Source organism: Vicugna pacos, chromosome 4 (assembly GCF_048564905.1).
Source record: "Vicugna pacos chromosome 4, VicPac4, whole genome shotgun sequence".
In the NCBI taxonomy this organism is placed as follows: Eukaryota; Metazoa; Chordata; class Mammalia; order Artiodactyla; family Camelidae; genus Vicugna; species Vicugna pacos.
Window position 1 is genome coordinate 33,974,036 of NC_132990.1, and position 16,510 is coordinate 33,990,545.

Consider the following 16,510-nt stretch of genomic DNA (forward strand, 5'->3'; position numbering starts at 1 on the left):
CCTCAGTGGGAGCTTGCATAGAGAGCTGGCCACTGGGCGGAGGTGTGTGTGGGTGAGGCACACAGTGCATTAGGGATGCCCATGAGCCAGCTGGGGAGATCCACAGGTGAGGTGTCCCCAGTGGCTTGTTGGTGAGCTTCTTGATAGAGTTCACAGTGCAGTTAGTAGGATTCTTATTCGCTTAATGCCCTCTGAGAGTCCCCCCACACCCACAGTACATGCTGCTTATGATTCAATACTGTGGATGGGACAAGAGAGAAATGAGCCTCTTTGGCAGCATCCTACATAGCTGGGGAAGCTGGGCACTTACTCACATACTCTCATTTTCCTCCGTGGTAGAAATCACAAGCAAGGTCTCTCTTGGCCCTAATAAGCTGTGCTGCCCTGGGGGAGGTGTGCTTTAAGTAAAGTTAAAATGTTACTCTTACCCCTCCAGTGTGTCCAGATTTGTATTTTTTGCTCTGTTGGTGTGCTGGCACTTATCTGTTGGAAACCTGGACTTCTACAAAGGACATCTTGTCTATGGCTGATTGTCTAAGATTTTGTTTTCCAGGGCCTCCAAGACTAAGAGGAGCTGGAGCCAATTCATGGTCCACTCAGGGTTCACAGCTGGAACCAAGACCTGTATAGCTATTACTCAACACATGTGTGGATGAGACTGCTCCTGGGTCTCTTGGTGTGTGGTGTCAGATCCCCCAGCTCCCACAAAGGCACTTTTGTCCATGGATGGATACCAGACTGTTGTTGGGAGGGTGGGTACAGGAGCAAAGGGCACTGTATTCAGCTACGATGCTGACATCACTCTAACCTTGATGTTGACACCTGGTATATTGATAGTTACCTGGTTTACAAGGACAGTGAGAGATCAGCTAGAGTAAATTCATTTTGGCAAAGTTTTGCTGACCTAGAATAATAATTAGCTAATCTTTAAAGTAATATCCCCAAATAAGAAAACTATCCATTTATGCACTGAGAGCCTTTCGCTGTCATGATTGTGTAACACTTGGAATCAAAAGCATTTCCCTGTCTAGCCAGTGTCTCTGGCTGCAGTTGAAATCATTTCCCTCTTATTTATATTACATCTATATGTTACATCTTAACTTTTGTCTCTGTACTGATTGAGGGTGGCTGGGAAAAAAGAAACAAAGACATACCTCTCAAGGATTTCCTATATTTTAGAATTTCCCACTTTCTGGAAGGCAGATAGTAGTAATGGAATGAAGATTGACCTTGCTAATTTGACTCAGAGTGTACTGTGTCTGTATCTCTCCTTCATCTGTACAGTGGGGATCATAATACCTCTTGGCAGTGGGGATTGAATTAAGCGATGCCATAAATGTGAAAACGTTATCAAATAGAGCAGTTCATAAATGTATGCTTGCTTTTTAACCATGGCTGAGACTGGTAACAGGAAGTCTCTCTCTCTCTGCTCCTGATTGCTCTTTTGTGTTTCTTTCCCCTCATGCTCTTTCCCCCAGCCTCCTCCTCTTCACTTTGGTTCCTGGGCAGCTGCTACTGTGAAGACAGTGCAGATCCCATCTGCTTTCAGCATATGGGACCAACGCTGTTGCTTCCAAAGTCCTTGCATTTGCTGTGTAGAGCAGGGTGGGTTATTGTGTGCGAAGTGAGGCAGAAAGTTGCAGAATGATTTAACCAGTCTTTGTTCAATCTTCATATAGCAGTGATGAAGGCAATAAATCAATCTTTTTGTCCATCATCCATCCATGCATTCATCTCCCATTTTTTTTCCACAGAGAAGTTGAGTTTCCTCACATATTTATGTATAAAATATAAGTAGATAAATTTAAAGATCAGTGAAAATGTAGGAAGACTGAGGCCAAGAGGAAGTTAAAACAAAAATCTGCATATTATAGGACCCATAAATTTTGCTGTCAACACATGATTTTGGCTCTCAGCATCCTGGCACCCAAGCGAAGGAGGAAATGTTGTTCATTTACAAGATTCCAAGTGTCCATAAGGGGGCAGATCAGTGGTAGATGGGCAGAATGCCAAGCAAAGTTTCCCTTGGCATTTTCAAATGGACCCCTAATAAGATTTGGAGCAGTCTTTCTAATAAAGTATCAGGGGTTCAAACTCAATGCTCGTTCTAGACCTGGTGTGCAGTCACAGCTTCAGGTAAGCCCTACATCTAAAAAGAATTGCCTACCAGTTGTAGTTATGAAGACACTGAATGATAACCAGTATCCCTGGTTTTAATTCTCCTGACTTTGGGTTGATGTTATCCACCGTTCCATATGAGGATAGTGCAGGTGGGTGTCAACCAAGAAACATTTATTCAACTATTTATTTAACTATTTCTAAATCCACTGGTTGCTTGTCTTCGAAGTAGATGGTTGGATCAGTTAAGGGATTGTGATAAATTGGTACATGCTGTTGCCTTCCTTCCTGAGTGGAATGCTCTTCAACTGTAGATGTCACACTCTTGAGTCTCCAAGATCATCTCTAATTATAGGGGAAGGTTGGGGGAGGTGGATGGTCTAATGAAAACTCATCTTCACTGCTGAAATCACACTGTAGGTCAGTTGGCAGTACCATATTCATTTGAAAATAGGTTGTTTGGGAATGATAATGACCAATTTACCAGAACTTATCAGCTCTAGAATTAGAGTTTGAATCTGCCTTAATGAGTGTCTGTACAAAATAGCCAAATAAAATCATTGCCAAGGACTCAGCAACTTTTTCTATAAACTCAAAATTAAACTAACAATTGGTTGAAAAGGCAGCATGAGAAAGTGTGTTTGGCTATCATTTTCTTTAGCTTTTATAATTCATAATGCTTAGAAATTAATAGGACCTGGTTGATGTTTTAAGTTGCAGACCTACTGTCTACTAAGTTTTGTAACAGACTCTTGGGGATATGAGAGCACAGACTCAAATGCCTACAGGGCCCAGGTAAGTCATGGAAATGCATGAATTGGCTGGTTGCAAATGAGACAGTATGGTAGCAGCTGTGGTGAGCTGGGGATCTCATATTCATTCAAAGGATGGCAGCAGCTACTTCCTTCATGTGATTGTTGCCAGAGAGAAAGGCAGACCCAGGGGTACCCTGCTGTGCAATTTTAGCCAGAAATTCACATTTCCTATGAGATTTTTTTTTCTGATTTTTTTAAGACACATGATGGTCAGATTTTAAAATGCCTGTGGGCTGAATTTAGCCTCTGCCCAGTCATTTTTCACCCAGTGGACCAGCTGTATAAATGTGAAAGCGAAAAGAGGGGAAAAGCAAAGAGATTGAGCTAAGAAGATAAATGCACATCCATGCTTTTAGCTGGTTTTAGATTCACGTCATTGAGAAACTACAGTAGGAACATTTTGTTTTCTGAAATATGAAGGCAAGATTAATTTCTGGTGAGTGTTATGTAGTGTTACTGTACAGGCCATGGCTGAGCGGAAATTGAGCCAGATCATGAAAGTCATCTTGCAAAGCCCAAAGATGCTACTTGTCATCTGAAACTGTGTTTTTCTAATGTGACTTGAAATCTCAAGGCTGCCAGGTGCAAAGTACTTTCTTTCCTTAGCCTTGCAACAGGGACAGAATTTCTTAACTGAGTTTATGGGTATTTTTGTCTCGTTTGTTTATAGATAATACAGAAGAGAAAGCCCAGAGAGATTTCCATGTCTCTCTATTATGCTAAGTTTTCACTTGGCAAAGTGAAGTGCCCCAACATTGTGTACTGGAGGTACAGGCTATTATTTCAAGTTTTTAAGTTTGGTGTTGGGTTATATTCATGCTTACCAAAGTTAACTGTTCTGGGAATATAGGGAGTAGGGAATAGGCAGCTGTAAAAATGTTGATTTAAGTTGTTAAACATCATTTTAAAGACTATAAATCTAATCAAATTGGAAACGTGCCTTGATACCACCTGTTTGGTGTTCACCTGTGCTGCTTTGCTTGCTGGGAGGCACGCAAAGGCCTTGGGAAGCTGTGAGGACTAATTGAATAATCGCTCGTGCTGCCACGTAAATAAATTAGTGCCTCTGTGAATATATGCTGAGTCCTCCAGGAGGTGCATTCCGGCCTCATTCAGTGAACTGAGGTACTGCTTGCCTTTCTGCAAGTCTGATGATCTTCAAGTGCCTAGGCGGTTTTGTGGAATTCAGTCTTAATCTTAAGTGCTATGTGTATGGGAGGGTCTTCCCTGATGGATTAAAACATAATGGTAGAAATGAGCACAACTGCAACTAGACTATTCACCTCTAGGGTAGAGAAAAGTATAGTGTAGATTAAAAAAAAACTTGAAATAAGTACAACATAAAAATATATAAAATTGGTAGTAAAACCAAAGCAAACCCAAACCCAAAAAAAAAAAAAACTCTCAGTAAATCTGAGTAAACTGGAAATGACTCAGAGAAAAACAAAAACCAAAAAACACAGCTGTAAAGTGGGGGAATTTCTATTCTAGTCAAGACTACCTATACAAAGCAGCTCAGGACAAAAAGGGAAAGTTACTATAAGGAAATGTCTCATAATATTAAGGCAGAGGGACAGGTGTGCAGGAACCACATGGAGAAACAGGCATTCTTTGCATGGTTTCCCCCATCTGTGTCTTTCTGTGTCATCATCTCTCCCAGCTGCCTCTTCCCTCTTGTACTTGACCCAGCCTGGCTACCTCCCCTAAGACTACATCATCTTAGAGCGCGGATGATTCAGGAATTTATCATCCCAACCAGGGCTCTTGTGAGGGTGGGACGGAATGCGATCAGTAACCTCCCCAGGATAGCAGGCATAAATTGGGATGTCCCAGGCAAACCAAGATGTAGGATCAGCCCCCTTTGGAGCCCCAGAGCCCATCCCTGTTTATTAGTGTCAGGGGGTCTCTTGGTCCAGACTGAGTGACCCTTTGGTCAGCAGCTCATTCTTAGCTAATCTACTGGATAAGCTATGGGATCCAATAGTGCAACTAGAACATCAGGAGCTATGAAAGGGGCCAGATACTCTTAGGGAGGGGGACAGGAAAATAGAGCTGGTAACTATGACAGTGTCAGGGGTTCCGCTTGTTATATAGGACCAGAAATGCTACATCAGTTGCTTAGTAGTGGCCTTTCACAACAGCAACCTACTCTGAGTGCAAAGCTCGGTTTAAGTTAGCCCCAGTTGAAAGATTTCGAAGCCAAGAGATTTAATGTCTTTTCCATGGCTTCCATCCTCCAGTTTGCCTCCTGAAGCACATATATTTTCTCTAAATTTCAACTTAGTCTGTAATTCTTCTATCTACCTTTCAGCAATGGTCACCTGTGGGTTTAGCCTACCTTTAATCTACTCTCCTTTCTTCTGATAACAGAAGCCCAGTTTTCCTTTGGAATTTGATCAGGCTGCCTCAAGTCTGGTCAATTGATCCCTGCCCATAGCAGTTGATTCAGACATAGGTCTTTAACTTGGTTCAGTAAGACTCAATCTGGAGCTTCTATCAGAACATTTTAGAAGGACTGGGCTTGCCGAGCCGGTAGCAGTGTTGTGCTGGAGAGAATGATAGTCATCTTGCCCTGTGGGAGGGGAAGCCCAACTGAACATGAAGCTAAAACAGAAATACAGACGGAGCGAGTGAGAGAGGGTCTTAAAATCATTCGAGCTCCTGGACACAACCATACTTGAAAATGGAATTTTAATCCTGGATTTTTCAGTTTTGTGAGCCATAAAATTCCTATTTCAATTAAACTGATTTGAGTTTCCATCTCTTGCCAATGAAAGGGTTTTCTCTGATACCCTTTCCTTAGAATCTTGTTTCTGCTTTGGCTCAATCACTTACCCTTCCCTCCAAGACTGACCTCTGATCGATCCGCTTATTGGAGACCACACAGTTCTCAGCCCTTGGTCTTTCCTTGCCGATGGGTGGAGAGTCAGGGCAAGTGCACGAGGATCCCACAGGGATTAGTGAACTGGCTCAATATTTGGACAAATAAACTCTCCTTACAAATGTGAAAACAAATGGTGACGCTCACTATTTTACTAATGTTCAGGTCACTGCTGGTCATCTCAGAAAGTGTTTAATTGGTTTTTAAGAAATGCATTTGGATTGCCTATGAAATTTGATGAGAGTTGTCATCCAATTATTTTTACGTGAGATTCTTAATGTTTAGAGTTACGACAGATGTACAAAATACTCCCAAATAGCCCTTCCCAGTGCTTTGTACCAATGTTTTGGTTGTACAAAAATAATTTTAGTTAAGTGTTACATAGATGATGAATTATAGGTTTGGTTGCCAATTGTAAGGCTTTGAGAGGAGACCAAAACCGAATAATACATTTGATTTCTTAGAGCTTGTGTCTTTATTTTAAGAGAGGTTGATTGGCAATTGCTTTCAAAGAATGCTAACAAATTTATTTTAAAGAGGACAAAAAAGCTCTAGCTTGAGGAATTTAGCTTGAAGTTTGGTGAAGCTGTCTGTTCTTCTGGTTTTCTCATGTATGCAAAGAAACCTATAGTGTCTTATAACAATGGTATCTATTGGGGTCACTCAGAGAATCTACATCTAATCACTTCCCAAAGGCTCTACCCTCTAACTGCCATGACACTGGGGATTAGGTTTCAAAATAGGATTCTGGGGGGACAAACATTCAGACTATGGCAATGCTTATTGGTGAATCCAAAATAAGATGCAATAATAGTAATCCATCTGCTTCTCTTCCTCTGTTCTCCAAACTAGAGGGAGAGACTTTTGGTAAGCGGAGTGAAGGGATCTTTAAATCCTGCAGGTAATTTTGCCTTTGAAAAGCATTTTGGCAAGGAGTACATTTTTTTGGATAGCAAAGCCTTTTGATCTGCAGGTACCATTTGTTTGAAAGATGCCATTAATTCTGTAGAGCCAGGATGGCTCCCAGGGGAGAGTGAAGAAAGGCCAACTGTTGAGAACATACTAAAATCTAAATGGATGCTCACATTTGCATACTGTCTCCCTTAACTGCTTAGGGCAGAAAAGGTGGGAGGATCTGGGTCAGAACCACTGCTCTGGAATAAGGAGGTCCCTGGGGGATATTTCCCAAAAGTCTGAGGGCAGAGTGGAGAAAGATGGGGAAACACCCTCAGTTACTAGTAAAAGCCAGGTCCCTTGGACACAGCATGGATTATGAGTAAAATGAGAACTCCTTTCAGAGGACACATTTATCCATACTATTTCCAAAGAGGATGGCCTGGTGGAATGGGCATTGTAACCACTCTGGCTGTAAACCATCATGTTTTGTCATTTTTCACCACAATACACAGATGTAATTTTCTCTGGCCTATAGCTGTTAACCAAGGACATGGCAGTTCCATGCCTCGGCCATGATTCTAATTATTTTCTTTTGATTCTCAGGCTTGATTTAGGTTCTTTTTAAAGAAACCATTACTTTCCATTTTAGCGTGTTGTTATAGTCATGGATCAGTAAAGACTACTCAGACACACCATTTCCTTTTTGTTCTGTTACTCCTAAAAAGACCAGATTGAAGGGATCTGTTTTTGTTTGCTTGCTTCTCTTAAATAGCTGCTGTTTACAAGTGATACTGTCTGTGATGCTTGCCATACAGAATTTATTTACCAAGATGCTAGCACCTTTCTGTGCCAGGAAAGGGTAATACCTGCCTGACTGCCTCAGCTGTTCTGGCCACATGTCCCAAAATTATACCACCAGATCTGCAACTGACAATGTGATAATCATGGTGTGGTTTTTTTTTTAAAAAAATCAAGCTCGAGGTACTGCTGCAGAGCTGCCTCTGGGCTCTCTTGAATTAAATTTCTTTTCCTTTTTTAAAGTGTGGTGGGTTTTCTTGTATCTTTATACGTCATATGAAAACACAGACATTTCCTTTGTTTACCCGTATTTATTTAACTGTTAAGATAAAGGTAAAGGTGACTTGTGAAGAGAACATTCTTTTGGTAGCCATTGTGAGAGTATTCACAATAGACAGAAGTTAATTGATGCAGATTCCTGGACTTACCAAGGTCTGACTCCTGATTTCCCAAATCCTATAAATTCATCTCAGACTTGACAAATTAGAGACCTTGATTTTTGCTTTGTCAAATATGGTCTCTGCATCAGGATTATAGACTTGTGATTATAGTGTCTATAGTGTAATAAGATTTTTTTAATAGCAAATACAGAGTTGATCTATCCAAATTAGTATCAATTTTGGAAGGCTGTTTATGTATTGCATGAATGCTGGTGTAAAACAAAACTGCGTTGGAGCTTCTCTTTTACGTTTTCTATTGAAGACAGCTGGTGAGGTACACAAGCAGACTAGCCTTGTTACTTTATAATCAAAATCTTGCTTTTAAACCCAAAATGATACTTTGTAACTTGCCATACATCCTATTCACTAAATTAGGCAGCTGTTACTTTTGGCTGTATTAAAGTTCAAATTTTCCCCAAAGGATGGAGACTTGAAACTGTAAAGAGTATTCAAAAGACTATTGGACAGTGAATTTACCATTGACTTTGCAAAGCCCAAACGACTGAGATGCCCAGGACTCAAAGAACTCACAGATGGGTGTCACAAACCACTGCTGGCAAACTCTGAGAACTCTAGGGAACTGGAGAGGTGCCCGGAGACTAGAGCTGGGTAAATATTATCCAGTATCTTCTTTGTTTCTCAGTATGTTGGAGAATTTTATTTTGTTTTATTTTACTTTGTTATTAATTTTTTGCTGAGAACATTTGAGTTTTCTCTTAGCAAATTTCGGTTATACAATACAGTGTTAATAACTATAGTCACAGTGTTACACATTAGACCCTCAGACCTTACTCATTTTATAGTTGAAAATGTTTTTACCTCTTCACTAACCTCTCGCTATTTCCCCCACCCTTTAGCTCCTGGCAACCACTTTTCTACTCTCTGTTTCTATAAATTTGACTTCTAAAAAAATGTTCCAAATATAAGTGATGTCATCTAGTATTTGTCTTCCTCTGTCTGGCTTATTTCACTTAGCGTGATGCCATCAGAGTTCATCTGTGTTGTTGCAAATGGCAGGATTTCCTTCTTTCTCAGGACTGAATGATACTGCATTGAATAGAAATATATGTATCATATCTCCTTAATCCATTCACCTATTGCCAGGTGAATTGAAAAAGTTTCACCAGGTTCATTTGTCATTTCCCCATATTTGTTGAATTCACATTTTCGACCCATTATTGGTTGGCTGCTATGTTAGCACTATGTTCTGAAGACTAGGGATAAATGAGCCTTGAATCCCTAAACCATGCCCTAAAACTCTTTAATATAGATGAAGCTTGACATTTTTTAAAAAGTTTATAAATTCAGTAAAATATGAAATATGATGATGAACTGGGAGCGTGAGATTAGAGCAAAGGTTCTTGTCCCTGGTTCCACATGAAAACTCACTGGAGGCTTTTGAAAAAACCAGAGATGCCTTATTCTCATTACCAGAACATTGAATTACCCAGTATAGGATGAAGGTCCAGCATATACATTAAAAAAAATTCTTCCTAGGTGATTCTGGTGTGTAAGCCCAGTGTTGTGGCCCAGTGGATTACGGCAGTTAATTCCGCCTGTGAGCGTTCCAGAGCACAGCAGTGAGGAAGTTCTCGTTTGAACTGAATCTTTGAGGATGAATAGGAGTTTGATGTCAGAAGGTAATCTAAACAGAAGAGACAGAGCTTTCGAAGTCAAGAAGCCAGGCCAGGACCAGGTTGACCTGGGGATTTGTAAGTGCTTCAGCCTGGTGGGAGCGTAAGGGCATCGTGCAGGTCTTGGGTGTGCAGGAAGAGAGGGCGGGGAGGGGAGCACACAGGGGCGGACAGCACGTGAGGGACTGGAGCTCGAGGTGAACTGAGGTTGGGTGGGTGTTAGGGACCCAGCATGGACTTTAAGGAGGAGACCTGGGCATAGCAACAGCGGCGGAGAGGGGCGAGACCACAGGCAGTGAGGACCACTGGGCTGGATTTGAGAGACATTTCTAAGGCAGAAGTCCCAGATTTTAACAACTGTGCATACTGTGTTATTTGTTAGTATTATCACTGCTGGGATTTTTTTGAGCTTTCAATTCTGTATTTTTTCCCTTCAAATAATAGAAAGCATTCCCTTGTATTCACATATCCCCAATTATTCTGTCTTTTCTCTATACACCTAAGAAAGACTGAGTGTGAAAAAACAAACCCCATCACTGTGATAATAGAATGAGATTTTATATATATACTCACTTACGTGCATGTGTATTTTGTATTCGCATGTATGTTATTTCCCTTATTGTCTGCAGTCACCTTCCCCAGAGCACATGCCAAGAACCAGCCTGTGAGCTTTGTTAGCACAGCGCCAGGAGAGTCCGATGAGCCCCGACTCTGTTCCATTCTGCTCTCGCACTTGATATTTCTGAGTGCACGTGTCTGACAAGTGTAAATAAGGTGTCACATGCAGAGGAGTCCCCATTTCCACCTTGCCATTCCTTCTCATGCTTGTGTTCCGGGGCGAATGCGCCATTTTAATCTCTTAATATTTTCTCGCTGGAATTTTGTGAAGAGAGCAGTGGTGAGTTCTCTGGTTTCCTACGTGTAGAAACGGCTCTGCTTTTTTCCTCCTGGCAGAATTCAGCTCGTTTGCAAATACCTTGAAAAGATGCCGGAACGAGAACAAGGAAGAGTCGGTGTTCAGCCAGCGGACAGAAGAGGCATCTGCGGCCCAATACTTCCAGGTCAGAGACGTTGCCCTAGGTGGAATCGAGCTGTTTCAAGGTGGCACACACCCGTGAATATACGTGGGAGGGGTGGAAAAGAGAGTGCGGTGGTTTTTCAGAGTGTGAGCCTCTGACCAGCCGCAGCAGCGTCACCTGGACTGGAATCTTTGCTCTGTCACTCATCGAGTTATCAGGACTTGGGCAACTTGCTGTGTCTTTCTGAGCCTCAGTTTGCTCAGACGAGGAACATGATTCATCAAATTGTTGAGGTGATGTGATTTGAGTAGAGAATATGCGTGAAACACTTAGCGCGGTGCCTGGCCCAAAGAAAATGCTCCCAAATGCTAGCAGTTACAGTGATTGTCTTTCTTGCTGACTGTCCGTGCTCGTGGATTTACAAGCAGCACGTCACCCAGCTGGCATTCCTTGCCAGGATTACCACTGTCACTGCCTTCTGCCCCACCCACCCTCACCTATGATTTATACCCAAGACCTGTATCTTTCTCTCCGGGCTGATGGGACTCATCAGGGTCCTCTCTTTTGGCCCTGGCCTTCTCTCTCTCATCTCTGTTATTCTTGATCTGTGCTCTCTCAGCCTCTGCTTTGGGAAGGGCCCCTGGGCACCAACCTAGATAAGATCTAGGCCTGTATCTATTGTATGGAACAACAGTCGAAAGTCTGGAATCTGCTTAGAGCTCTGGGCCTTACAGACAAGGCCAGTGTGGAGAGGTCCCCCGTTGCTCAGAGCCTCAGCTCCCCAGTGTGTTAGACCAAGCCTGCCTTGGCCACGGGGGGCTGTAAGAGCCAGATGCTCTTGGAGGGACTGCCTCGTGGCTTGTTTACTCTCCCTCTCCTTCTCTTTCCCTTGCAGTTTTATGGCTGCCTTTCCCAGCAGCAGAACATGATGCAAGATTTTGTGAGAACAGCCACTTACCACAGAGCCATCCTCCAGAACCACATTGACTTTAGAGACAAGGTAATGCCGGTAGCAGGTTCTTAATTTCAAACAAACCATTTTAAGAACCTTGTCAAAAACTCGAATCAAAGTTATGTTTTGATAGAATTACCATATGACCCAGAAGTTCCGCTTCTAACTGTATACCCCAAAATAATTAAAGGCAGGTAGTCAAACAACTATTTTTACATGAGTGTTCATAGCAGCACTTGTCACAGTCGCCAAAAAGTGGAAGCCATCCAAATGCCCATCCACTAAAGAATAGATAAACAAATTGTGGCCTATCTATACAATGGAATATTATGAATATTATTTATATTTCTGTTATTCATAAAAAGAAATGTAATGCTGATACCTGCTTCAACGTGGATCAACTATGAAGACGTGCTCAATGAAAGAAGGCAGTTGTAAAAGCTCATATGATTCCATTCATATGAAACATCCAGGATAGAAATCTGTAGAGAGAAGGCAGACTAGTGGTTCCCAGGGGCTGGGGGAGTGGGTATATGGGGAGTGGCTGCTTAATGGATACAGGCTTGCCTTTGGGGGTGATGAAAATGTCTTGAAACTTGATAGAGGTAATGGTTGCCCAACATCGTGAATGTACCAAATATCACTGTATTGTGCACTTTAAGATGGTTAATGGTTAATTTTATGTTACATGAATTTTACCTCAATAAAGAAATTAAGCTTTGAGTGCCAGGAACTCAAGAGACCGAGTGCACTATGTGCTGGTACCTAGAACAGGTTAGGAGCTTTATTGCTGCATAATGAATAGCTCTTACTGTGTCACTTTACTTCATTTTTTTCATAGACTCCACAGGTGCCTGCATTTATTTCCTTCTCAAAATGAATCTAAATGATGAACGATTGCCAGCCCACTGTACAAGTGCTGTCCATTACTTTCCTACCTGTTAAACAGCCAGAGTGTTCAAAATACTGTACAGCTCACGTCAGAGACAAGACGACTGGTCTGTGAATCAGCAGTCATGGGGTCTAGTTTCATCTTTCCCCCTAACAAGCTGTCTGATCTTAGGCAAAACACTAGATTCTCTGAGCCTCGCAGTCTGTTCCACTGCTGTAGTAATTGTAGATCTATGGCCTTTGAGATTTACAGCATTGATTCCCCAGGAAAGATGTGGTGGATCATTGAAAGAAGGATCTCCATCCCTGGGTCCACACCCGTTGGCAGAGTTGTGTAGCTGCTCCTTTCATCAAGAGAGAGTTTAATTTTATATCCCTTATCTCTGCACGATCCTTGTTGTTAGACTGTGATAGATAGAAAACGACAGATATGCTGTTGTGTGAGTTTCAGAGCATAGGCCTCCATGAGCCTCATGTCTTCTAGGCTCATCCTTGTGGAACCCTGAGCCCACCAGACGGGGAGGAAGCCCATAGCCCCCTGGGGGTTGAGAGGCCACATGGAGCTGGGTGAGGCCCTCCAGTCAACAGCTAATGCCAACCGCCAGACCGACAAGTCTGGACCTCCCAGTCCGCCCACCCCTCCAGCTGAATGCAGAAATGAGCAGTCCAGGCAAGACGAACACAGAAACTGCCCAACCCTCCCACAGACGTGGGGATATTACATCGGTTCTAGGGTAAGCCACAAAATTTTGATGGGGTTTGTTATGCCGCAGTAGTTAGTTGCAGTAGAGAGAAGATGCCTGAAAGAGTCATGATAAATAGACCCCCAGCCCGCAGCTGATTTGCTCATGGCTTCTTTCTGCTGTCCTGTCGATCCTGCTCTTGAGCCCGTGAGAGATTTTTTATTTTGGTGATTATATTTTTCAGTTCCAAAATTTCCATGTGGCTTTTCTTGATAGCCTGTATTTATTGATGGAAACTCTATTTTCCCCTTGATTTCATTAGCGTTCATGATTGCTGGTTGGAGCTTTTTTATAATAGCTTACTTAAAAGTTTTTGTCAGATAATTCTGACATCTGTGTCACTGCTGTGTTCGCTTCAGTTGATCATCCCTTCGCAGAGAATTGATATTTTCCTGATTCTTCACGTGCCAAGGAATTTTGGATTGTTTTCTGTACATTTTGAATTATCACGTTCTGAAACTTTGGGTCTTTTGCTTAAAGCCTATGGTGAATGTTGGTGTTCTTGTTTTCATATTCGTTCAGCCTGGTTAGGTTCAGCTATGAGTTCCATGCTACTAGTTGATCTTCTGGGGGCGCTGGTTCCCGTGTCAGTTCACTTTTCAAAGCCTTAGCAGTGCTGTGTGCATCTGTCCCATGTGCATGTCACCTGGTGGTGGGTCTGGCACCTAGGAGGAGTTCTGAGTTTTGATATGCTAATTAAGATTGGATCCATGTAAGTTCAGTTTGAAGGTGAGCCCAGGAATTCATTTTTAAAAAACACTAATGGGGTTTCTTGGCCCAGTTCCATCTTCTCGATGATCTCCCTGGTACTTTCTGGGACCACTTTTTAGACTGGCCAGAAAGCTCACTCTGCCACGCACTTCCTTGACTGAGCCTAGTTATCAGCCATTCAGAGAGAGACAAAAAGGAGGGGAAGAAGAAGAGGAGAAGGGAGAAGAGAGGAGAAGAACAAAGAAGAGGAAGAGAAAGACAGGATTTCCACATTCTCCTTGAGCATCAGGAGTTCCCGCTCCTGAAGCTGGGGCCGGACTGGAGGGTGTCTCCAGGAGCTCTCTCACCTGTTCCCTGGTGTCCATTTCTGGCGTGTTGGGTTCAGGCCATGGGTGAGGGCAAGGGGATATGATCAGTAGTATTTCAAATTCTGATCATCTTCCCCAGTCTGCCTGCTACTGTTTACTTTTCAAAGTCTCCACAAAACTGTTCCATGTATTCTGTCCAGGTTTCATTCAGTGGGAGAGTCAAGGTGAAAGGGGCTTTCTCCATCTTTCCCAAAACTGGATGTTTTCAAAAGGCCAAACATAAGTTCTCTGGTGGGTGAAGGTGACAATAAGAGACAAAGGTAAGACCAGAAATGGTCCTGTTCGACCAAAGGCTCTCATGTATCTAGAGGGGCCAGCACCCTTGCTTTGCCAGTGGGGCGTTTCTGGTTAACGGTTCGGAAATTAACATTCCTGATGAGGAGGACAAGTTATGTTATTGTTGGAGGGCAAGGTGAGGCTAGAGGGGGAAACTTGTTTGTTTCGACACCTCACCTGGTATTCCAGATTGTGGATAAGCAGTCTTACTGACCTTAGTCTTTTTTATTTTTTTGTTTGTTCTGGTGGGAGGGGAGGTAATTAGGTTTATTTAATTTATTTATTTGTTTTTTATTTTAACAGAGGTACTGGGGATTGAACCCAGGACCTCGTGCATTCTAAGCATGCGCTCTACCACTGAGCTCTACCCTCCCCCACCGACCTGAGTCTTACAGGCTTCTTGCCAGTTAAAAAAAATTCAGCTCTCTGTTGGTTGCTTCTCCCTGGTTTAAGGAGGTTTCCTGGAGGTAATACTTCTATTTGGGAGAACTTTTCTCCTTCTGAAGTTGCTTAATCTATAACCTGTTTTTAATTCTGGTTACACTCTCTACTCTCCAAACTACTAATCATACTAATAATGTTCATTTGATGGCTTTTTCACAGAATTTCACATAGATTATGTCACTTGACCATTTCATTTGTATGTCTTTTTATCTGTAAAAACAAAGAGTGGACCAGATCATCTCTAAGGTTACCCCCACCTCTAACCCTATTTGATTCTATTAAATACCTTTTTCTTGCCAGCTTGCAATGGGTTTTTCTGCCAATGAAATAAAATAGGCATCCATCTGTTGGGGCTTATGAAGGTGATAATTAATCACATGACTGATAATTAATTATACCCCTCTCCCCCTGTGAGTTCTGAACCAATTTAGAAATAGACACAGATGTCAGGTAGAAGTCACAGTATCCGCTTTATTGTTGGTAATGCTGTTTGCAGAACAGAGTTTGGACCTGTGTCCAAATGAAGCTTCCTACTCCTTTTTTTCCCCTCGAACTAAACTTTTCCACTCACTAGTTTGCTTGCTGAACAGTGGGTCTCCCCAGACAAATTCAGTGCCTGCCCAGCAAGCTTCCAGATGGGGGACTCAGGAGTGCATGCTTGGGTAGGGGGTAGGCAGGCTGCCAGCGCTGTGCGTACTCAGACCATTTCCCAGTGTTACCATCAGGTGGGTCACCCCTAGTAGGAGGAAAAGGGGAGGGGAGATGACCTCTCTTGCTTCCAGTACTGCCCACTCCTGAAAGTAAATATCCCCTCCACTCTGAAAACTGAAAGAGTAAATTGTACCAGTTTTAGTGTCCCAGGTATCTCCTCAGCCCCAAACAAACCAGGATGGTTGGTCACCCTAACTCCAAATCTACCAAATCCGGCGCACATCCAGAGTGTTTTAAAATCCTTATTTCTTTGCTTCATCACCCTGAAGACCCTCCTAGAATAACTCCTGTGAATCCAAGGTGGATACCTTTTCTCTAAACTTGTGTATTCTTTCTCACTGAAATTGACAACCTGAAAGGGCATGGATTTAGAATCAATACCAATGGCTATTATTTATTGAGGAACTTCCTGTATAAAGTCACCATGCTAAGAGCTTTCCATACTCTGTTTCTGTCTTAGTTCAGGCTGCTATAACAAAAATACCATAGACTGCATGAACAGCAAACACAGATTTCTCATAGTCTGAGATCTGTGTGCCTGTAGAGTTGTGTCTGCGGAGAGTTCGTCTCCTGGCTTGTAGACAGCAGCCTTCTGGCTGTATCCTCACGTGGCTAAGAGGGAGAGGAAGCAAGCTCTCCTCTGTCTCTTCCCCTCAGGGCACTAATCCCATCCTGAGGGCTCCAACTTTGTGACCTAATTACCTCCAAAAGGCCATGTCTTCATATGTCATCACATTGGGGATTGGGATTTCAACATAACAGATTTTTGAGAGCACAGACATTCCGTCTATAGCAGTTTCCTTTGATCTGCT

The 16,510-nt window shown here is 42.6% G+C and overlaps 1 protein-coding gene and 1 non-coding gene across 3 annotated transcripts in view; one reads left to right on the plus strand and one right to left on the minus strand.

Moving 5' to 3' along the window:
* The window catches only part of LOC102528441 (histone-arginine methyltransferase CARM1-like), a 274,834-nt gene that overhangs the window by 158,302 nt on the left and 100,022 nt on the right, over positions 1–16,510 (plus strand). For both annotated transcript variants that reach the window (XM_072959540.1, XM_015242609.3), the window contains exons 3-4: positions 10,538–10,644; positions 11,498–11,602. In XM_072959540.1, coding sequence (XP_072815641.1) covers positions 10,538–10,644; positions 11,498–11,602 — 212 coding nt within the window. The remainder of the gene's footprint in view (positions 1–10,537; positions 10,645–11,497; positions 11,603–16,510) is intronic.
* On the minus strand, positions 14,844–14,916 carry TRNAS-AGA (transfer RNA serine (anticodon AGA)). Its single transcript has one exon. It is a non-coding gene; the product is annotated as a tRNA-Ser (tRNA).